At 35.3% G+C, this 25,048-nt stretch overlaps 1 protein-coding gene and 1 non-coding gene across 2 annotated transcripts in view; one reads left to right on the forward strand and one right to left on the reverse strand.

Moving 5' to 3' along the window:
• The first annotated feature begins 15,208 nt into the window (after positions 1 to 15,208).
• LOC130957393 (D-2-hydroxyglutarate dehydrogenase, mitochondrial-like) overlaps positions 15,209 to 25,048 on the forward strand; it is a 51,129-nt gene continuing 41,289 nt past the window's right edge. The window contains exon 1 of the mRNA XM_057884253.1: positions 15,209 to 15,303. Within this exon, the coding sequence (XP_057740236.1) occupies positions 15,209 to 15,303 (95 nt within the window). The remainder of the gene's footprint in view (positions 15,304 to 25,048) is intronic.
• On the reverse strand, positions 20,436 to 20,538 carry LOC130959292 (small nucleolar RNA R71). Its single transcript, XR_009078384.1, has one exon. It is a non-coding gene; the product is annotated as a small nucleolar RNA R71 (small nucleolar RNA).

Consider the following 25,048-nt stretch of genomic DNA (forward strand, 5'->3'; position numbering starts at 1 on the left):
TGAATAGAAGTTAGCTCCCTACTTAACTTTCCTTTATTAGATAAGGGATAACTCAGTAGGAATAACAATCAATTATCAACTGATCTTGGGAACGTCCAACAAAGATAGAACTTCCAATTAATCTACTCCTAGTCAAGGCTCTTTGTTGTTATTAATTTATTTTCTTTGGAATTTTCTCTTCTTATTTCTCAACCCAAAACCCCAATTTACACAACGCATAACCAATAATAAGAACACCTCCCTGCAATTCCTTGAGAGACGACTCGAGGTTTGAATATTTTGGTTATCAATTTTAAGGGGTTTGTTACTTGTGATAACTAAACTTTTTGTACGAAAGGATTCTTTGTTGGTTTAGAAGGTATACTAGCAACGTAAATTTATTTGAAAAATTCTAAACCATCAAAAATATGTTCGTCAGTGGTGGAGATGTCGGGAGCAATTTTGGCAGAGGCACTTCTGCTCTAGGTTCTGGTAGTCAGATGTTCGGCGACGGCAGCAGGACTCATATGTGCACCAAACCTTCCCATATGATGCACACCAGCCTTTCCTTGATGATGTTCATAGAATTTGCAAGTCATCAAGCCATGAAAGTTTAGTACGGTGGTTTTCAGTTCTACGTGGAGATAGACGACATGCTACAAGAGGATGATGGACAACATTACAGGCCACAAATGTCAAATGTCCAGCCATAGTTTATCGTGTATCTTAATGAGCTTGCCACAGTTCCAAATGTTACAGGTTTTGCTTTAGGTGGGACACCACCATCAGCATTTGGCGCAACACTTCCTCCATCTCCATTACCTACTGATCAAGCCCAAAGAGCTCCGAGCGTCAGATGTCCTCCTAGGTGCGGCACTGGAAGTCATTTACTCCTCAGACTCGGTTATGATGATGGTGATGATTACAATGAGCAGCATATCATTGGTTTAGGGTTTATTAGCTACTTTGTATGTAATTTTTATGTTGGTTGTTTAGGTCATTATACGCTGTTATTTCTGTATGTAGAAAAGAGTGACAAATGGATTATCAGTTATGTGATTTCTTCATGTGATCTTTAATACTTACAAATGTTAAACATGAAATGAATGTAACACAGGCACTTACAAATTGAAACAACTAATGATATTAAAACAGTAACTGAAGTACATGTAGATAATGACATAAAATGGAATGAAAACATAGCAAGCTGAACCAGATACAAAAGAGTGAAAAAATACATATTAGATGTAAGCATTACTTTTGGCAATGGATCTTCACTGATCACAGTTCATTTGCGTATGTCCAACCATACCTGCAGTGTCCACATATCTATGGATGGTTAGGATCAACCTCATCCATGTTGGTTCAAATTCTAGTTGTTCTTAAATGCCTTTCCCTTACCCGTCTTATTTTAAGATCAAGAATGATAGTAGAACCATCATACGAGTGGCCAAAATCCTTCTGGAATAGGAGGGGTGAAATCCATCCTATAGACATTAAACACTATCGTCATGTAGTATACATCATGAACATAAGTCGCTCAGTTGAGTTAAGAGTGAGGACAACATGCTATATACCATGGCTACATGAATAATGTAGGGTTTGAAATACTCGTAGTCTCACGTTCGGTCCCTCAATGATACTCTGTATGTTCCAAGTGAGAAATTACTTGTATGACTCAATTGGCCATGGTGAACTCAGAGTATGCCAATTGTATTGGGTCACTATGAAGTATCTTGAATCCTTTTGTTACACTCTATAGTCTTCATCAAAGCTTGACAAAATTGGTGGTTGGTCTCAATAGTTCATGAAACAATATTCGCAAATGAACTGATAATGAAATCCAGCAACATATTCACAAGAGTTTCAACAGTTCATAAAATAATAATTTAGAAGTTGTATAACTGATAATGACATGATAACTGATAAAACATAGCCTAAGTCTCCAAAGAAATACTTTGCTAATAAAGCGAGTATATTACAACACTGGATAATAAAGTAAAATACCTGACTTGGAAGAACCAGAGGCAAGAGTTTTCAACTTATGTAAAACTCTAAACTGTATAGCTGTATATCGCATAACCATAAGCAATGCCGGTACATTCCCCCGCCAAAAACCCTGTAAATTTGTCATAGAAACTTATGCTGATAAGTGATAACTTACAAAAGAAAATGCACTTGAACATAATTGGATAAACTGTGCGCTATTGTTTAGACCTGAAAACCTTCTTCTCTGAAAATATCTTTAGATGCTTGAAATATACCAGTGTATTTTGATGGTGCAGCAAAATCCTTGCGTAGTAAAGCCCATGAAGATGTGGGCTCTAGTTGAACCTATCATTGTCAATGAATATGAATATTGAATAAAACATCATTTTTTAGAGAAATAAAATAAACTTGAAAGGAGGCAACGACAAAAGAATAAACTAAATGAAAAGTACCAAAATCTTATTAGCACAAGAAGAACGAGGTGAATAACAATTGAATCGGATCCATAATTTTAACACTCAGATCACACTCAATCACTATCAATGGCGCCAAACCAAGATAGATGTATTGTTGGCTAAGAAAACCAATAAGAAACTTAAAAACAGTCCATCTAATGGAAATTAATTATAACTTAGACTTATAAACAAAATCAATAACATCAAGCGAATATTCACATATTCATCTAATAGAATAAGAGGATTGGAGTTCCTTCACAGAAAGCTTGCCATCTCTGTCTCTGTAATGAAACCCTAAATTGTTTTGAGAAGATAGAAACTGCAAAGAATAATTGATAAACCTAAAATTGGCACAAAAAAATTTGAGCCCTAAGCAACAGAATCAAAAAATTAGAGTATACATCTTTATAGCCGTGGAGCATTGTCTGGGGGAGCCTGGTGGTTGCTCCGAGGAGAATCTCACGGATGATGATGTTGGACACGGTGGCGAAGAGGTGGAAGAAAAACGCCGATGGTGGCCAAAGGAGGAGGAGAAGCGCGTGGGGACGAGGGGGAGGCTCGGGAGCAAAATTGCCGGAGGTGTAAGAAGCGAACGGGTAGGAAAAGGAGCACGAGGAGGACGGCGTCTGGTTTCTGGAGGAAGGTGAAGCCACGACGGCCATTGTTGAATTGATTCGAATTGGATGTGACTGAAACTCATGCGACGAGGAGACGCGACGCAAGCGGCGGCGGTGGCGGAAGAAGAAGCTCGTGGAAGGAGAGAAGAAGAAGCTCGTTTTAGTTGAGTGGAGTGTGAATGGAGCTCAAAAGAGTGGGGTAGAATTAGGTTTAATCTAATATTTTCCGACGGAAAATTTTAAATTAAAGACGGATTTTCTGTCTGTAATAATTTAATAAAATACAGTATTTTGTTATTTAATTACAGATGAAAAATCCGTCTGTAAGCATTTTCCACGAAAAAAATTAATTTTTCCGACAAAATTATAGACGGATTCTCTTTTCTCTCTGTAATTTATGCTAATTCATTTTTTTGTTTTCCGACAAAAAATCCCTTTGAAATTCCGTCTGTATTTCTGTGGGATAAAATCCGTCGGAAATATCCGTCTGTAATAACTAGTTTTCTGGTAGTGAGGGTAAATCTCAAAGTTATCCCTAACATTTAAATCGTCCTATTTAAGTATCTAACGTTTCAAAATCGACTCAATGTTGTCCTCCGTTAGTGATCTATTAACAGAATTGATGTATGTGGGACAAAAGTGAGATGATTTTAAAATGTTAGGGACTTAAATAGGACAAAAGCGTTGGGGACAAAAATGATACATTACTCTTAGAAAAATTACTAAATTAACTAAAATGATAATGAATTTTAACTAAAGGAATTGTATTACGAATTCAAGATTTTTACTCATACTTATAGAATGACTAGTATATAAACTTTTGAAAAAGAAAAAAAAGAGCATGTACATATACAATAAAGTATATTATATAATTTTGTCTCTAATATACCAAACTTTTTTAATGTTTAATTTAATTAATTTTACTTTTAATTTTTTCAAAATAAAGTTTATTTAAATTAAACGTTAAAGAAGTTTGATACATTAGAGACAAAAAGGTATAATTTATAATTTATTATATATGTGTCATACTCATTTTTTTCTTTTTCTAGAAGTTTATCTATTAGTCATTCTAGAATTATTCTATGATGAGTAAAAAATCTTGAATTTGTAATGCAATTCATTCCATTAAAAATTTACTTTTATTTTATTTGATTTGGTAGTTCTTCTTAGAATAATGTATCATTTTTGTTCCCAATATTTTCATCCTATTTAAGTCTTTAACGTTTTAAAATCATCTCAATTTTGTCCCGCTATTAATTTTGTTAACAGATCCTTAACCGCAGGATAACAATGAGATGATTTTAAAACGTTAGAGACTTAAATAGGACGATTTAAACGTTAGGGACAATTTTGGGACTTACTCCAAATATTGGGGACAATAATAATACTTTACTTCTTTTATTTTATTAAAATTCATATACTACCCAACACCTAATTCCCAAAACTAATTTCCCTAACCCTAACACTCCCTCTACACTAACAAAAGCCATCGTACCCTCTTATCACCGTAACACACACACGCTCACAGAAGAGAGGAGGGAAAAGCACGAGAGATAGCAAGGGATAAGGTGAAGAAGACAGCGTCGGTGGGTATCATTGCCACCGTCATCATCGACGCTGTTGCAGAGAAGATGTGAGAAAGAAAGAGAAACGACGCGACACAAGAAATGAGGGAGGAGCCGTTCGCTGTTGCTGTGCCTCCGTTGCTGATGATCCACCACCGTCACTATCGCACGCAAGAGAGGAATGCGAGAAGCCACCGTTGAAGCCAGCCTTGTTGTCGCCACATGCAAAGCTACCAAAAGCCGTCGTCACTACCGAACCGTCGTCGAGCTCAGAGAGAGAGAGAGAGAGAGAGAGAGAGAGAGAGAGAGAGACTGGCAAATGGGAGGAGAATCGACGGAGCTCCGCTACTTTTGCCATGTCCACGTTCTTCTCGTTGTTGCCCTGGTTGTCATCGTGTCTCTGACCACCGAGAAATGATACTGACGTCACCAAAAAACACCACTGTCGGAGCCACTTTCAATTGCCCGAGCTCTGCCTCGCTTCTGCTGGTTTTGTCTGTGCCAGTGAGGGTCACGGGAGCTGTCGCTGCTCCATTTCCTTGTTCCTTTTAATTTCAGTAAGTTGTTTTTTGCTCCGAAACCCTTATAGTCGATGTTCTATTATATAATTGTTAAGGATTTTTCGATGTTAATGTCTTAGGGTTGAGTTACGTGATTGCATGATGCATTTATGGCTATTGCTACTACAGGAACAGTCGGATTTGATGCCGCTATTGTGAAATAAGGATAAAAGAGAGTTTGTCGCAGAGTTGATTCGCGATTGAGGTATGTGCTTTTCTTAAAACCTATTTTTATTTCAAGAAATTGTTATAAATTGATATCAATGTGAAAAATATATTTTTCTATGATTGTACGAGTCTTATGGATTAAATTAGGCTGTGCTGGATAAATGCAATTGATTAAATATTTAAAGAGAATGTGGCTGTATTGTGCAACTAATTGGTAAAGTTGAATTATCTGTGGTCATAAACTGTGATTAATTTACTGATTTATTGAGAAGGCTATAGAATCTGATTTTTAACTGATTATGTTGAGTTGGTTGTGTTGAGAAAGGGTTGAGAGATGTTGGTTTGGAGGGAACCCTTGAAAGGTGGAAAGCTCTGAGTTTTAGGGAAGACGTTGCCAAATTTTTTATAAGAATTTGAGTGAAAATTGAATAATAATAATAATAATAATAATAATAATAATAATAATAATAATAATAATAATAATAATAATAATAATAATAATAATAATAATAATAATAATAATGGAAACTGGTGCTATTTTCATAAAAACTAGAGACTTTGTATTGAAGTTTTATTTGACTGAAAAATTATGTTTGAGAAGTTTGTAGTGAATTCAAAGCATTTGAATTTGATTGGTGAAATGAAATGATTTTTGAGTCTTTTTGGGAATGTCTTAAACTAAAGAAATGAAGTTAAAATTAGTTTTGGGTAATTAATTAAATGCAAATGGGTTTTGTTTGATTAATTTTGATTAAAGAACTATGTTTTGTGAAATTTTAGAGAAATCTAAAGTAATGGAAGTGAACCAAAGAATTAACTTATTTGAGTTTGAATAATCATGGAAGGGATTACGTTTTTAGGGCGTTTTAACGAATTCAAAACAATTGTTTAAGAATAAGAATGATTATGTTCCATTAAGATTTTGACTCCTGGAAAAATTTTGTAATTTTGGTTAAAGAAAATGTTATGAGTAGTGTGAATTTTTGAATGTTGCAAAAAATGCTATTTTAAACTATTAAGCCTTTCCAGCGAGTTGTAAACCCTTATAACATCCGTATAAAGCCTGAGAAGTATTTTTAAATCCTTGATTATGGTGGGGTGAATATAACAGATTGAATTGAGTAATTCTCCAATAAGAATTTTATTAAATAAAATATTTTGATGTTGTGAAGATGGTGGTTCATCCCGCCCACGGTGAGGACGATGGCGTTTTTCCGCTCACAAATATAACAAAATTGATAAATTGATAAAGAGTTGGGGTTAATAAATATTATAATTTATGGAAATGATTTAGGTCAATGATTTGACTGAATATGGTCTGAACGACTACATTGGCAAGGACAGAGGTCTCATCCCACTTGCGTGTTTATCATTAATAATGATTATTGATTGGCAAGAACGTGAATTTTATCCTGCTTGCGTATTGACTTGGCAGCTGCACGAGACAAGGACGGTGGTTCCATCCTGCTTATTCGTGGTTGCGGTGTGATGTGGAGATGGTGGTTCAATTCATCTCGTCCACAATGAGAATGGTGGCATAGTCCCGCTCACGAATTGAGAAAGTTGAGGATTCCCTCCGGTTACACACACACACACACACACACACACACACACACACACACACACATGTATGTATGTGAATGGGGTTATGATGAGTTACGCTCTACGATGCTGGTTAAGGTTATGACTAGGATTGAATTGAATTTATTAGAGGCTTAGATCAAAAAGTGGGGATTTATATGAGGCATAGGATGAAAACTATGATAAAAAAGTGTGGCAGGCACTATATCCCAAGAGTGTGGTCGGTACTACATCCCGGAGAGAATAGACAAGTTGAGGATGATGGATTGATGCGGATTCTACAAACCACAAAACACCGGCAAGTGTACCGGGTCGTATCAAGTAATACCTCAGGTGAGTGAGGGTCAATCTCACGAGAATTAATAGATCAAGCAAACTATGGTCAATTAACTATTCTAATCAGACAATCAAGAATACGTGTTTCAATAATAAAATAGCATGAAAACAAAAAATCAAACAAAAGCAAACAAACTTGGTTGAGAAAGTAAGATAATAAAGGTGATTAACTTTTCACAGATGTTCACTCCTTAGGAAAACAATCCTTGTGTTTATTTATATGAGGTATGCAAAGATTAATCACGACGAATCATAAATAACCAAATTCCAATCCCTTGGTAATTTAATTTCTCTTTAACTTAATTAACAGCTAATTCCTTAGTCAATTACTTAAGAAAAAGATGTGAAGCACAATTCTGATTCAACTTTAAGTAAGAGTCAAAAGTAGTCCAAATGTTGAATTATATGTCACGTATTCAAGCTAGTCCCAACTATTGAAACTCACAAAATGGCGCACACTTTTTGAACCTATTCCTAGTGTAATAAAAAAGTAGTGTGAAAGAATTTTCAACTAATTCAAATATTAAGTTTTTCCAAAACAATATTTAGAATCCAAAATGGAGTTAGAATATTTTTCAACAATTCTAAATCTTTAGGGATAAAGAAAAAAATTCAATCATGAATTAAATCAAAGCATAAGCCTCATATAAAATAAAACATTTAGATTAATAATCCATAAAAAATGAACAAAGCTCCTAACCTTAACCAAGGAGGTTAGTGACTCATGCTTGAGAATTCAAAATAGGGTATGAAAATGGCAAAAAGTTTCATCCACGGATGGTGGATTTAGGATCCTTATATACGAAGGGAAAATAAACCTATTTATAAAATTCAAATTTCAATTCAAAAACAAAATAAAATAAAATCAAATCAAATCTAATCTTTCGCATTCAATTTTCAGCTTTGTATCTTTTCTTCAAGGCTTTAGTTGTCCCAAACTACATTCCGAATGGGCTTGGAGTGGCAAAAAATTTTTAATTATGAAAATTAGGCCAATTGACACACTTTCCATATGAGATGGGACGCTTTTTATGCAAGGGATACGCTTTCTAGATTGGCGTGTGAAATGCCTAGCTTAATTGACTAGCGTGTGACACGCCTAGGTGTGGCGTTACACGCCCCTTTTCCTATGGTCTTTGGAACTCAAAATGGGGTCTTTGAAGTGGCCTTTTGGAAACTTGGCCTAGTGTGCAATGCCAGGCTTTGGTGTGCTACACGCCACACAACTAATCAAAGTCCTGGGGGAGGGAGTATGGCGTGTGACACGCCCAAAGTATGGCATTTCACGCCTATTCATTTTGCACCAAGTAGGGTCTTCATTAAACCATCGAAGCCGTTTAGCCTTGCACGCCCGTTTATTTGTGGTGTGTTGCACGCCAACTGTTCACCATGTCGGATGTACACGTGAGGCATGCGTAGGCATGACCAAGCAAAAATCCTTAATTGTGCGTGCGCTTGAGGCATGTGTACGCGTGATTCTTCAATTTTCCTTGTGTTGCACATACGTGTGGGTCATGTGTACGCGCAAACGCTCAAATTTTTCTTGTTGCGCGTACGCTTGAGGCATGCGTATGCGTGAGTACCGTATTGAAGGCGTTTCACGCCTTCTCCCTGGAGTATTACACGCCATGCTTTTCTTCATTGGACCATGCTCTTAAAGTGTTGCCTAATGTTCTTAAGCGTGTTCCAGGATCCAAAGTGTGCCTAAAACTTCCTTTTTCCTTCATTTGAGCTTGTTTTGTGCTTTTTGCTTCTTTTTATATTATTTCTTGAAAATTTTATCAACCCAAGCAATCAAAGCAATATTCAATTTAAGCACAAAATTACTACAAAATTAAGCATTATGCATTTATTTCTTATATGAAAAAGCATATAAAAGTACAACATGATGCGCACGCATCAAGGATTCATTCTCTTATTGCGATAGACAAGTTGAGGATGAAAGATTCCTTCTCTTGTTGTTGTGGACGGGTTTGAGGTTGAGGATTTCCTCTCTTATTGCATCTGAGAATTGGATAAAAGGTTGAGAATTCTCTTTAGTTCAATTTCCTGTGGTGAGGATGGTAGTTTTATCCCACTCACGGCTTGAGGATAATTATCCTTGTGATGAATGCAAATATAAGGAATTATGATTTTGATTGTGATTATGATTGAAAAGTGTGTTAGAAAATATATCCTAAGAGTGTGATGGACACTATATCCCAAGACTGTAGCGAGAACTATATTCCAGCATTCTCTCTGATTGTGAAGTGTGGCGGGCACTATATCCCAGCATTCTCTCTGATTGTAAAGTGTGGCGGACACTGTATCTCAAAAGTGTGATATGCACTGTATCCTGAGAGTGTGGCTGGCACTATATCTCATATACCGCTGCCTCCAGTGAGATGGTAGAAGGTTGAGGATTTTCTTCTTTACGTTCCTCCTGGTAAAGCACGAAAGAGAGACAATGTCTGAGTTAGCTATCGGATGTGTCTGGTCTAGCACTTCAACCAACACGTGACTTCACGGCCAGTAAGACAAGCATGCATCATACCGTATTTGTTTGAAATTGTTTGGGTCTGCATAATTATTTGGTTTTCCTATTTGATATTCTGTTAACTGCTAATGTACTACTGGTCATAATTGTTCTCTATGTGTGATTATTCGATTGTCTGTCTAATTACGTGTGATTGTGACTTGTTGGTTCAGATTATATTAGGGTGTTGTGGTGTATTTTAGGCCGAAGGCCATGATTGTTTGGGTCGGAGGCTATGTTTGATTTGAGTTATATCCGTTGTTGTGTTGTGGTGTATTTTGAGTCGGAGGCCATATTTAATTTGAGTTATATCCCTTACTATGTTATGGTGTATTCTGGGATAGAGGCCGTGATTGTTTGGGCCAGAGGCCATGTTTAATTTGAGTTATATCCCTTGTTGTGTTGTGGTGTATTTTTTGGGCCGAAGGCCATGATTGGTAAGTGACGTAGCGGAAATTGGCGAGTTAAGAATTTATTAATAGGGATACATTGCAAGTACAATCCTTAACCAACCAAAAATCCACTTATCAATTTAAAAGGGATTGTCACAATATTGAAAATTAAAATACTGGGAGTATGAATCCCTGGTCGTCTCCCAACGAGTTGCAGAGAGATGTGCTATTTCATCAATCGGGTGTTTTCAAAAATGGTTGAGTTGATAAACAGAAATTTAAATTAGAGAATTTAATTAATTTCAAATAAAAGCCTTGACTGGGGGTAGATTAGTTGGAAGCCCTATTCTTGTTGAAATACTCTCAAGATTAATTAATAATTGGAAGTTACTCTGCTTAGTTAACCCTTACTAGGTAAAGGGAAGTCAAGCAAGTTGGAAATCGGTTTCTAGTCATAAGTCCTAATCCTCTCCCTTGGGAAGGACTAGAGTTAATGATTAGAGGGTGATTCAACAATAAACCCAATTATAATTTCTCTCTTGAGTAGTTCAACTCAAGGGTTCCTTTCAATCATCCCTAATCAAGTCATGGAACTACTCACTCATCATAATTATAAAATTCACAGAATTAATGGTGAAAATAAAAGAAGACATGATAAACAATAATGAAAGGATTAATTGAAAATAAAAATAGTCTATATTAATAACTTGTAAAAATAAGCCAAAGTCAACTCTAGAGGGATTAAAAATATGGAAGAATAAATATAAAAAGTAAATAACAAAATAAGATGACTAGTACCGGAGGTAGACTCTTCTCAAAAGTTAAAGCCAAAATCTTCCAATGCTAATTATGAATGCCCAAGTGAGTGAAAAACCTAGGGGAGGATTAAATCCAGATCTAAAACTAAAAAATTATGCAGAATGAATTGTGTCTATCGTTTCTGCATGTTCCCTGACTCTAGTCTGTAATTCCGGACCGAAAATTGGGTTGAAATCCGGCCCAGAAACTCTGCGAGCGACTTTTGAAATTTTGCAGATCGCGCACGTCACGTGGACGCATCATTCGGCATTTTTCTTTTCCATGCGAGCGCGTCGTCCATGCCTCTGCGTTACTCATGCGGCCGCGTCACTGCGATTTTCTCTTTTCCGCGCGGTCGCGTTGCTGACGCGTACACGTCACTTCTCGCTGATCATCTCCTCCATTTCTTGTATTCCTTCCATTTTTGCAAGCTTCCTTCCCAATCTCTCATTCATTCATGCCCTATAAAGCCTGAAACACTTAACACACAGATCACGGCATCGAATGGAATAAAAGGGGATTAAAATACCTAATTAAAGGGTCTCCAGGAAGTAAGTTTTCAATCATGTAATAATTTTAGGAAGGAAATATAAATGCATGCTAATTATATGAATAAGTGGGTAAAGACCATGATAAAACCACACAATTAAACACATTGTAAACCACAAAATAGTGGTTTATCAGTAAGTTATATCTCCTGGTAAGTTTGGTAAAAATTGATATGTATGGATGTGTTTTTTTAGGTTGAAATCCTTATAGATAAGGTATAAAATTGAATGAGGGTTTGAAACTTGAATGGATTTTGAGCTAGAGGCCGTGATTAGTTGAGTTATATCTCTTGATATGCATATTAACTTGTGGTGGTGTGATTAATGAAATATAATTTTGATGATTTTGTTTTGATGAATGGATAATCACATCATTTTGAAATAAAGATTGAGGTTTAGTAAATTTGATGAGTAAAGAATTGTATGGGATTAAGAATGAAATAAATTAAATTAGCGAAAAGATTTATAAGACGAGCAATGGTCACTGTTGTTAAACGAATTTTCTTTATATATATATATATATATATATATATATATATCCTTGTATAATTAATCTTGTAAATGTGATGAGTTGTATTTGTGTATTATATATATGTATGCATGTTTGCATGAATAATAAAGAAAAAAAATTATTTTTCAAAGAAAAATCGATAAGATTTTCAGTTAAATGCTCCTACTTTATCATTTTATATATATATATATATATATATATATATATATATATATATATATATAGAGAGAGAGAGAGAGAGAGAGAGAGAGAGAGAGGTGGTCGTAATGTCTTCACTATCAAAGTAGCGCAGCCGAAAGCGTGACATTCTGATAGTAAGGGTGTTACAAAAACACCATTGCTTATTTCAAATGCCAAGTAAAAAATCCTTAGTAAGGAATTCTAAAAATGAAAAAATCTAATTGTATACTCAATGAAATACTTCTCAATAATGATGTATTATTTTAAAAGCTAACATATAAGTAATTGAAATTTTATTTAAATTTAAACTAAAAGAGGGAGAGAGTAAACATAGACAAAAAAATAAAAAAATTACTACTCACACATTACTAAAAAAGATACAACCCAAATTTTAAATTTTTCAAAGAAAAAAAAACAACAGAATATAAGAATTCAACAAGTAATACTTTAACTCAAACCCGTGGTCTATGTCTAGTTAGTTGGTAAATACTTGAATCTACAAAGCACAATATTATATTTTAAATACAAGAAAAATAAATCATATATTTTACTTGGACCTTCAAAGTAAGTCACATTAGCAATTCCTCAATTTGATTATAAATTATTAGTAGGTGTTCCTGTCTCATTATTATCATTTCAAGTTACTTCTGTACACTACAAAATGTACCTTCTAGTTTTTGTTTGATTGATCTTGGTATACAATGGTATGAGTTGCCAATCTCTTATTACAAATACTTTCATTCGGAACATGAAAAGAGACATATTACCAAATAAAACATAAAAAAATATTGGTCAGATTCACTTAAATTTTTTTAAAAGAACAAATTCTTAAAGAATAAAGAATTGATTCTACAAAAATATGAAATATCAAAGAAAAAAAGGTTGAAAATGTAACATAAATATGAAAACTTACATTAGACAATACTGATTCAAATGAAGTTGAAATAGGATTCTTAATAGAAGCCGCATTTGAAGATGAAGCAATGACATGCTAATTATACATGTTTTGTTAGAAATATATCATATCATTAGTATTTATATTACTAAAAAAACTAAAAAACAATTGTAAAAAAAGATGCAAAATAATAGGGAAACTAAACTAACCGTAGTAACAACATGATCTTTAGCAAGTTCAATCAATTTGATCATAGACTTATGCGTAAAAACTTTATAAACATTATACGTAGTGTATATTGCATCACTCTCAACGGTTTTAGGATATATGAATATTAACTTTTTTCCAACCAATTTGGATAAAAAAACTGGATCCATCCAAATAAAATCAATCACTTTGTTAAAAGAAGAATAATAAAACTATGATTTCAAATAAAATCTTTGAAAATCAATTTCTACAATAAAATTCTCTTACAATAACAATATAATAGAATAAAAAATCTTATATTCTTCACAATAAATTTTCTACTCAATTTCTATTAAATATCTTTGATTTCAAATTTGATGTAAATAAACTGATTTGATTTAGAAAATATTTGTCAACAATAACCAAGGTAAATAAGTCATTAACTCTTAAAATATTAGAACATTTTTTCAATTAAATATCCAATTTTTTCATCATGGAGAATGAATATGTTGCAATCACTAGTATTATTAACAAAAACTTTGACTTTAAATCTACAAGAACATAATGATAAGAATATTTTGTAAACAATAAAAAAACTACAAGTAAAAAATGGACTAATTAAAAATATAAAAATATGAGCTAATAGAGTCTAAAATATTACCTTAAAAGTCCATCAGAATAATGTGTCAAACAAAAGTGACAAAAAAGCTTAGCTTGGCCTGTCTTTATTTTTTCACCATACAAACAAATTGAATACCACCAATTTCTATCATTAGAGATAGATGTAATGGTACCAACCAACAACACACAAAGATCCTACGATTTATAGAGTTTTATGGTCCAAAAAAAACAAAAGAATTATAATAAGAATCATTAAATTGGAGTTAAATAGCATAATCAAAACAAAACAAAAGCATATTAGTCAAGTAGTGTGCAAATATATAAAGAGATGACATAAACATTAAGAGAAAGATTGTAAAAAAACAATAGCACCAACTTTGTAAGGTCATAAGTAGCAACCAAAGTTTGCAAATCAACTTCAATGGATTCCATGATATTAGGAGAAATAGAAATTCTACTACCAAAAGACCCTGTTTGATCATGAGGCTGAGAATTTTGGATGACATCCTCATATATATGTGAAAATATAGCTGGTTGTGTAAGTCTCTTCACAAAATGTTAATTCACCACAATAATAATAAAACACAAAATTAAAAATTTTGGTAATTATATGTATTTTAAAGAGCCAAAATCAATGCATATCTAACATAATCCAAAGCAAAAACACTCAATATAATAACTAACACTGAAAATAGAATATGTCTTAAACTTAGTGACAATCACATGATCAACACAAGAATTAACTACTTTGAATGTCCCGATATATGGTGTATAACCAATTTTTTTTGCGGTCTGCTTTAAAAATAACGTCCTTCCCAATAACATCATCAAATAACACTACAGAAAAAATGATCTTTAGCGACAAATTTTTAGTGGCAATAGTATTATTGCCACAATTTCTCTTTTTAAAATAATTTTTTAGTGGCAATTATATATTTACCATTAATACTACAGCCTATAATGGCCATTTAAACTATTGCCACTAAAAAAATACTAAAATTATAAAATAATAAAAACAACTGAACCTGAAACTGTGAAACGTCTCCCCCCTCTCATCACCTCACTGCTTTCCCTCACTCAAACTACTCTCTTATTGCCTCATTTTCTCTGGACTCGGAGAACCACGCACCGATCATTCCATCTTCATCGCACGAATTTCTTCTCACTTTTCATCTTAGTCTGATTCACAATCTGAATCCTTTTCTCTTCCAACCTAGCTTAATTTTTCGTAATTTTATAACTACAAATTCAGAAATTAGAGTTTACCTAGTTTTGATTCAGAAACAAAGGTTCAGAAGAGAAGACATAGCTGATGTCTAGATCTGGTAGCAACGCCCAAACCTCTGAGATCGAGAAAAACCGCCTCTTCGCGAACGACGTTGTCGCTGCAACACCACACCGCCACCGGTAGATCTTCTCCCTTTATGTTTTCGATTTTTTGTTTTCCATTTTATATTTTTGCTAATTCTGAAATTCAGCAGGATTTTGTTGTTGTTGTTGCCGTAGCCGACGGTTGTTGCTACTCCTCTGTTTCTCTCTAGTGGCCAAACTTGTTGCTCGTTGCTCATTGCTCCTCTGCTCCTCTATTTCTCCATCACGAACAGAGCAGCTAAGTGAAACAATTATGGTTTAACTTTTGCATTTGTGTCTTTATGCATCCGACCTGTTCGACGAAATGCTTCATCCATCTAAGGAAATCAAGGTAAACCTTTATGCTTATTCCTTTGAGTCTCTATCTTATTGTATGTTAAGTTTCAATTTTAGGGTTTGTGTAATCATGAAATTTTTATTCATTTGTTTGTAAACTTAATATTTGTCTTGCAATATAGTTTGAGTCATGAAAACGTAAAATCTTATTACGAGAAAGAATAAGGTGTTACATATATTCCTAATTTATATGTTCAATTAATCCTCTGCTGTTGTGTGTAATAATTCTTTTGTACTTTTATTTTAATTTTTAAAAGTAAATCATTATTTCTTATCCTAATAATAGGTAAGAGATATAAAGGTAGCATATAGGATTGAATTGAATAGGAAAGTTTATTATTACTATAGCTAACTAGTTTATTGTGTAATTGAAGTTAAAATGAACAAAACTTGAAATAAAATAATAATGCAGACTTCAAACATGTTTGCTTTGCTTCATTCGATTTGGAGCTTTAACTATATTTAATTTTTGTTTTGTTTTTATTTGGATTTGGAACTTTGACTTTTCCAAGTTGTTGAATCGAGCTTTGCGAGAAAATGAAAGTCTAGTTTTCCATGGTGAAGCTCTAAAGGTCTGTTTTGTCACCCTACAGCTGTAATTCACTTTTCAATGGAGAATGACATTATTTCATTGAGAGATATAAGGATGTTCATAGAGAGGTATAAGGGTGTTCATTACTTAATTTGATAACAGTCACAGAAGTGTGAAGTTGTAGATTTCTATTTCCTGTGAATGCTAATGTATATAGGTTTCATGGTTTGGACTATAGGAATTATCAAAGTAAAATGCTGTTATTTCGGGCATAAAAACACATGAGTAATAGTTTATGTGCTTTTATTCTTATTTTTGTTTCTTTTATTCATATATTTTATTTTGAATTTGCCTTGATTCTGCCTTCTATAAGCTTTTTCCTAGCTCAAATTCACCTAGTGCTCCTCCAGTTTGGCTGTTAACTTCCTAGGTTCCTTAGTTTGAAAAGTAGTAGTTATTATTCTAGTTTAGTGTTAAATTACTTGTGAAGTCTTTTGTTTTTTAAGATTGTAAATACATAGATATTATCTCCTAATATCTTTTTATTGATTGCTTTTGAAGCACTTTTGTGGATCTTCATGGCTGCTTGATGAGCAGATAATTTATACGCTTTTTGGTAGTTTTTAGTATGATCTAGTTACTTTTAGGGATGTTTTCATTAGTTTTTATGCTAAATTCACATTTTTGGACTTTACTATGAGTTTGTGTGTTTTTCTGTGATTTCAGGTATTTTCTGGCTGAAATTGAGGGACCTGAGCAAAACTCTGATAAGAGGCTGACAAAGGACTGCTGATGCTGTTGGAATCTAACCTCCCTGTACTCGAAATGGATTTTCTAGAGCTACAGAACTCCAAATGGCGCGCTCTTAATGGCGTTGTAAAGTAGACATCCAGAGCTTTCCAGCAATATGTAATAGTCTATACTTTATTCGTGATTAGATGACGTAAACTGGCGCTCAACGCCAGTTCCATGCTGCATTCTGGAGTCAAACGCCAGAAACACGTCACGAACCAGAGTTGAACGCCCAAAACACGTTACAACTTGGCGTTCAACTCCAAGAGAAGCCTCAGCTCGTGGATAGATCAAGCTCAGCCCAAGCACACACCAAGTGGGCCCCGGAAGTGGATTTATGCATCAATTACTTACTCCTGTAAACCCTAGTAGCTAGTTTAGTATAAATAGAACTTTTTACTAGTGTATTAGTCATCTTGGGACGTTTAGTTCTCAGATCATGGGGGCTGGCCATTCGGCCATGCCTGGACTTTTCACTTATGTATTTTCAACGGTGGAGTTTCTACACACTATAGATTAAGGGTGTGGAGCTCTGCTGTACCTCAAGTTTCAATGCAATTACTATTATTTTCTATCCAATTCGATTTATTCCTGTTCTAAGATATTCGTTGCACTTCAACTTGATAAAGGTGATGATCCGTGACACTCATCATCATTCTCACCTATGAACGCGTGTGATTGACAACCACTTCCGTTCTACCTTAGGCCAGGCGCATATCTCTTGGATTCCTTGATCAGAATTTTCTTGGTATAAGCTAGAATTGATGGCGGCATTCATGGGAATCCGGAAAGTCTAACCTTGTCTGTGGTATTCTGAGTAGGATTCTGGGATTGAATGACTGTCACGAGCTTCAAACTCCTGAAGGCTAGGCGTTAGTGACAGTCGCAAAAGAATCACTGGATTCTATTCCAACTTGATTGAGAACCGACAGATGATTAGCCGTGCTGTGACAGAGCATTTGGACCTTTTTCACTGAGAGGATGGGATGTAGCCATTGACAACGGTGATGCCCTACATATAGCTTGCCATGGAAAGGAGTAAGAAGGATTGGATGAAAGCAGTAGGAAAGCAGAGATTCAACAGGGACAAGCACCTCCATACGCTTCTCTGAAATTCCCACCATTAATTTACATAAGTATTTCTATCCTTTATTATTTAAGCAAGTATCTCTTTATATTTCCCATAACCAATTATTATCCGCCTGACTGAGATTTACAAGATGACCATAGCTTGCTTCATACCAACAATCTCTGTGGGATCGACCCTTACTCACGTAAGGTATTACTTGGACGACCCAGTACACTTGCTGGTTAGTTGTGCGGAGTTGTGACAAAGTGTGATTCACATTTGAGAGCACCAAGCCTTTGGAGCCATTATTGATGATCACAATTTCGTCCACCAAGTTTTTTAGCGCCGTTGCCGGGGATTGTTCGAGTATGGACAACTGACGGTTCATCTTGTTGCTCAGATTAGGTAATTTTCTTTTTATTTTCCTTTCAAAAAAGTTTTCAAAAATCTTTCAAAAATTTTTTTTCTTTATTTTCGTTTTTCAAAAATATAATTTTTGAAAAAAAATAATAAAAATACAAAAAAATCATAAAATCATAAAAACCAAAAATATTTTGTGTTTCTTGTTTGAGTCTTGAGTCAATTTTTAAGTTTGGTGTCAATTGCATGCTTTAAAAATTTTGCTTGCATTTTTCAAAAATTCATGCATTCATGGTGTTCTTCATGATCTTCAAGTTGTTCTTGACAAGTCTTCTTGTTTGATCTTGATGTTTTCTTGTTTTGTGTTGTATGTTGTTTTTCATATGCATTTTTGCATTCATAGTGTCCATGCATTAAAGAATTCTAAGTTTGGTGTCTTGCATGTTTTCTTTGCATCAAAAATTTTTTAAAAATATGTTCTTGATGTTCATCATAATCTTCAAAGTGTTCTTGATGTTCATCTTGACATTCATAGTGTTCTTGCATGCATCATGTGTTTTGATCCAAAATTTTCATGTTTTGGGTCATGTTTGTGTTTTTCTCTCTCCTCATTAAAAATTCAAAAATCAAAAAAATATCTTTTCCTTATTTCCCTCCAAATTTTCGAAATTTTGGGTTGACTTGGTCAAAAAATTTTGAAAAATAGTTGTTTTTTACAAGTCAAGTCAAATTTTCAATTTCAAAAATCCTATCTTTTCAAAACTTTTTCAAAAATCAAATCTTTTTCATTTTTATCTTATTAATTTCGAAAATTTTAAATTTATTTTCAAAATCTTTTTCTTAATTTTATTTCAAATTTTCGAAATTACACTAACAATTAATGTGATTGATTCAAAAATTTGAAGTTTGTTACTTTCTTGTTAAGAAAGGTTCAATCTTTAAATTCTAGAATCATATCTTTTAGTTTCTTGTTAGTTAAGTAATTAATTTTAATTTTAAAAATTTAAATCTTTTTCATCTTATCTTTTTATCATATCTTTTTCAAAATGTTATCTTTTTCAAATATTTGATTTCAAAATATCTTATCTAACTTCTTATCTTCTTATCTTTTCAAATTTAACTTTAATATCTTTTTCAACTAACTATTTGACTTTTTGTTTGTTTCTTATCTTTTCCAAAACCACCTAACTACTTTTCCCTCTCTAATTTTCGAAAATATCTCATCCCTTTTTCAAAATTCTTTTTAAATTAACTAATTATTTTAAATTTTAATTTTAATTATATCTTATCTTTAATTTTCGAAAATCATTAACTATTTCTTCAAAATTATTTTCGAATTCTCCCTCTCTTCTCTTCTTCTATTTATTTATTTATTTACTAACACTTCTCTTCACCTCTCTTCATCCCCAATCACTGCCTCTATCCTCACCCTTGTGATTGGATTCTCCACTTTTATTCCTTTCTTCTTCTACTAATAATAAGGATCCTCTTTGTCCAAATATAGAGGATTCTTCTTCCTTTTCTTTTTCTCTTCTCTTTCATATGAGCAGGAACAAGGAAAAAGACACTCTTGTTGAAGCTGATCCTGAACCTGAAAGGACTCTGAAGAGGAAACTAAGAGAAGCTAAATTACAACAATCCAGAGACAACCTTTCTGAAATTTTCGAACAAGAGAAGGAGATGGCAGCCGAACCCAACAACAATAATGCAAGGAGAATGCTAGGTGGTTTCACTAAACCAACGTCCAAATTTGATGGAAGAAGCATCTCCATTCCGGCCATTGGAGCAAACAATTTTGAGCTGAAACCTCAATTAGTTGCTCTAATGCAACAGAACTGCAAGTTTCATGGACTTCCATCTGAAGATCCTTACCAGTTTTTAACTGAATTCTTGCAGATTTGTGAGACTGTTAAGACGAATGGAGTAGATCCTGAAGTCTACAAGCTCATGCTTTTCCCTTTTGCTGTAAGAGACAAAGCTAGAACATGGTTGGACTCACAACCTAAAGATAGCCTGGACTCCTGGGATAAGCTGGTCACGGCCTTCTTGGATAAATTATTTCCTCCTCAAAAGCTGAGCAAGCTTAGAGTGAATGTTCAGACCTTCAAGCAAAAAGATGGTGAATCCCTCTATGAAGCTTGGGAAAGATACAAGCAGATGACCAAAAAGTGTCCTTTGACATGTTTTCAGAATGGACCATATTAGATATATTCTATTATGGTCTATCTGAGTTTTCCAAAATGTCATTGGACCATTCTGCAGGTGGATCCATTCACTTAAAGAAAACGCCTGCAGAAGCTCAAGAACTTATTGACATGGTTTCAAATAACCAATTCATGTACACTTCTGAGAGAAACTCCGTGAATAATGGGACGCCTCAGAGGAAAGGAGTTCTTGAAATTGATACTCTGAATGCCATATTGGCTCAGAACAAAGTGTTGACTCAGCAAGTCAACATGATTTCTCAAAGTCTGAATGGATGGCAAAATGTACCCAATAGTACTAAAAAGGCAGCTTCTGAAGAAGCTTATGATCTTGAGAACCCTACAATAGCAGAGGTAAATTACATGGGTGAACCTTATGGAAACACCCATAATTCATCATGGAGAAATCATCCAAATTTCTCATGGAAGGATCAACAAAAGCCTCAACAAGGCTTTAATAATGGTGGAAGAAACAGGCTAAGCAATAACAAGCCTTTTCCATCATCTTCTCAGTAACAGACAGAGAATTCTGAGCAGAGCCCCTCTAATTTAGCAAACTTAGTCTCTGATCTGTCAAAGGCCACTTTAAGTTTCATGAGTGAGACAAGATCCTCCATTAGAAATTTTGAGGCACAAGTGGGCCAGCTGAGTAAGAAAGTCATTGAAACTCCTCCCAGTATTCTTCCCAACAATACAGAAGAGAATCCAAGAGAAGAGTGGAAGGCCATTGATGTAATCAATATGGCCGAATGCACAAGGGAGGAGAAGGACGAAAATCCTAGTGAGGAAGACCTCATGGGACGTCTCTCAAACAAGAAGGAGTTTCCTATTGAGGACCCAAAGGAATCTGAGGCTCATATAGAGACCATAGAGATTCTATTAAATCTCTTTCTGCCATTCATGAGCTCTGAAGACTATTCTTCCTCTGAAGAGGATGAAGATGTAACTGGAGAGCAAGTTGCTCAATATTTAGGAGCTATCATGATATTGAATGCCAAGTTGTTTGGTAATGAGACTTGGGAAGGCGAACCTCCCTTGCTCATTAGTGAACTAGATACCTGGATTCAGCAAACTTTACCTCAAAAGAAACAAAATCCTGGAAAATTCTTAATACCTTGTACCATAGGTACCATGACCTTTGAGAAAGCTCTGTGTGACCTGGGGTCAGGGATAAATCTTATGCCACTCTCTGTAATGGAGAAACTAGAGATCATTGAGGTACAACCTGCCTTATTCTCATTACAATTGGCAGACAAGTCAGTAAGATAAGCTTATGGATTAGTAGAGGACGTGTTAGTAAAGGTTGAAGGCCTTTACATCCCTGCTGATTTCATAATCTTAGATACTAGGAAGGAGGAGGATGAATGCATCATCCTTGGAAGACCTTTCCTAGCCACAGCAGAAGCTGTGATAGATGTTAACAGAGGAGAATTAGTCCTTCAATTGAATGGGGACAACCTTATGTTTAAGGCACACGACTATCCTTCTGTAACAAGGGAGAGTAAGCATGCAGAGCTTCTCTCAATACAGAGTCAAACAGAGCCCCCACAATCAAACTCTAAGTTTGGTGCTGGGAGGCTACAACCAAACTCTAAGTTTGGTGTTGAATCCCCACAACCAAACTCTAAGTTTGGTGTTGGGACTATACAACATTGACCTGATCACCTGTGTGGCTCCATGAGAGCCCACTGTCAAGCTATTGACATTAAAGAAGTGCTTATTAGGAGGCAACCCAATTTTTATTTATCTAATTTTATTTTATTTTCATTGTTCTTTTTTGTTTTATTAGGTTCATGATCATGTGGAGTCATGAAAAAAATATTAAAATCAAAAACAATAGAAGAAAAATCAAACCCTGGAGGAAGGACTTACTGGCGTTTAAACGCTAGTAAGGTGCATCTGGCTGGCGTTCAACGCCAGAATAGAGCATGGATCTGGCGCTGAACGCCAGAAACAAGCAACATCCTGGCGTTTGAACGCCAGGAATATGCCCTAAGGAAAGCTGGCGCTGAACGCCAGTAACAAGCATGGAACTGGCATTCAACGCCAGAAACATGCTACACATGGGCGTTGAACACCCAGAACGTGCATCACTTCGGCGTTTAAACTCCAGAATGATATGCTAAGGCATTTTACATGCCTAATTGGTGCAGGGATGTAAATCCTTGACACCTCAGGATCGGTGGACCCCACAGGATCATCTCAGGATCTGTGGACCCCACAGGATCCCCACCTAACATATTCCCACCTTACCTCCTAATTAATCATATAACACACTTTCCCAAAAACCCTTCACCAATCACCTCAATCTCTCTTCCCAATTACCCCCTTCACCACTCACATCCATCCACTCTTCCCCACACACCCCACCTACCTTCAAAATTCAAAAATCTTTCCCACCCAAACCCACCCTAAATGGCCAAACCTGCCCTCTCCCCCCTCCCTATATATACCCCACCATTCTACTTCATTTTCACACAACACAACCCCCTCTTCTATACCTTGGCCGAAACCTATACCTCCCCTTCTCCTCCATATTTTCTTCTTCTTCTTCTTCTCTTCTTTCTTCTCTTGCTCGAGGGCGAGCAATATTTTAAGTTTGGTGTGGAAAAAGCATAAGCTTTTTGTTTTTCCATAACCATTGATGGCACCCAAGGCCAGAGAATCCTCTAGAAAAAGAAAAGGGAAGACAAAAGCTTCCACCTCCGAGTCATGGGAGATGGAAAGATTCATCTCCAAAGCCCATCAAGACCACTTCTATGATGTTGTGGCCAAGAAGAAGGTGATCACTGAGGTCCCTTTCAAGCTCAAGAAAAATGAGTATCCAGAGATCTGACATGAAATCCAAAGAAGAGGTTGGAAAGTCTTAACCAATCCCATGCAACAAGTCAGAATCTTAATGGTTCAAGAGTTCTATGCTAATGCATGAATCACTAGGAACCATGATCAAAGTGTGAACCCGAATCCAAAGAATTATCTTACAATGGTTCGGGGGAAATACTTAGATTTTAGTCTGGAAAATGTGAGGGTGGCGTTCAACTTACCCATGATGCAAGGAGATACACGCCCCTTATGGACATATGTGTGGAAGGAGCTCAATGGAAAAGAGCTCAGTGAAAATGGTCCAAATGCTCTGTCACAGCACGGCTAATCATCTGTCGGTTCTCAATCAGGTTGGAGTAGAATCCCTTGATTCTTTTGCGTTTGTCATCACGCCCAGCAATCGCGAGTTTGAAGCTCGTCACAGTCATTCAATACCGGAATCCTACTCGGAATACCACAGACAAGGTTAGACTTTCCGGATTCCCGGGATCCTACTCGGAATACCACAGACAAGGTTAGACTTTCCGGATCACCATGAATGCCGCCATCTATCTAGCTTATACCACGAAGATTCTGTTGGGGAATCTAAGAGATATGCGCCCGGCCTAAGGTAGAACGGAAGTGGTTGTCAATCACGCGCGTTCATAGGTGAGAATGATGATGAGTGTCACAGATCATCACATTCATCAAAATATTGTGCAACGTATATCTTGGAATAAGAATAAAAGAGAATTGAATAGAAAGTAATAATAATTGTATTGAAACTTGAGGTACAGCAGAGCTCCACACCCTTAATCTATGGTGTGCAGAAACTCCACCGTTGAAAATACATAAGTGAAAGGTTCAGGCATGGCCGAATGGCCAGCCCCCCTGAATGATCAAAAAATCGAATGATCAAAGATTAAACAGTCAAAAGATTAAACTGTCAAAAGATGTTTAATACAATAGTAAATTATCCTATTTATACTAGACTAGCTACTAGGGTTTACATGAGTAAGTAATTGATGCATAAATCCACTTTCAGGACCCACTTGGTGTATGCTTGGGCTGAGCTTGATCTATCCACGAGCTAAGGCTTTTCTTGGAGTTGAACTCCAAGTTATAACGTGTTTTGGGCGTTCAACTCCGGATCATGACGTGTTTCTGGCGTTTAACTCCAGACAGCAGCATGTACTTGGCGTTCAACACCAAGTTACGTCGTCAATTTCCGAATAAAGTATGGACTATTATATATTGCTGGAAAGCTCTGGATGTCTACTTTCCAAAGCCGTTCAGAGCGCGCCATTTGGAGTTTTTTAGCTCCAGAAAATCCATTTCGAGTGCAGGGAGGTCAGATTCCAACAGCATCAGCAGTCCTTTTGTCAGCCTTTTTCAGAGTTTTGCTCAAGTCCCTCAATTTAAGCCAGAAATTACCTGAAATTACAGAAAAATACACAAACTCATAGTAAAGTCCAGAAATGTGAATTTAACATAAAAACTAATGAAAACATCCCTAAAAGTAGCTTGAACTTACTAAAAACTACCTAAAAACAATGCCAAAAAGCGTATAAATTATCCGCTCATCACAACACCAAACTTAAATTGTTGCTTGTCCCCAAGCAACTGAAAATCAATTAGGATAAAAAGAAGAGAATATACTATAAACTCCAAAATATCAATGAATAT

This window comes from Arachis stenosperma, chromosome 10 (genome assembly GCF_014773155.1).
Source record: "Arachis stenosperma cultivar V10309 chromosome 10, arast.V10309.gnm1.PFL2, whole genome shotgun sequence".
Classification (NCBI taxonomy): Eukaryota; Viridiplantae; Streptophyta; class Magnoliopsida; order Fabales; family Fabaceae; genus Arachis; species Arachis stenosperma.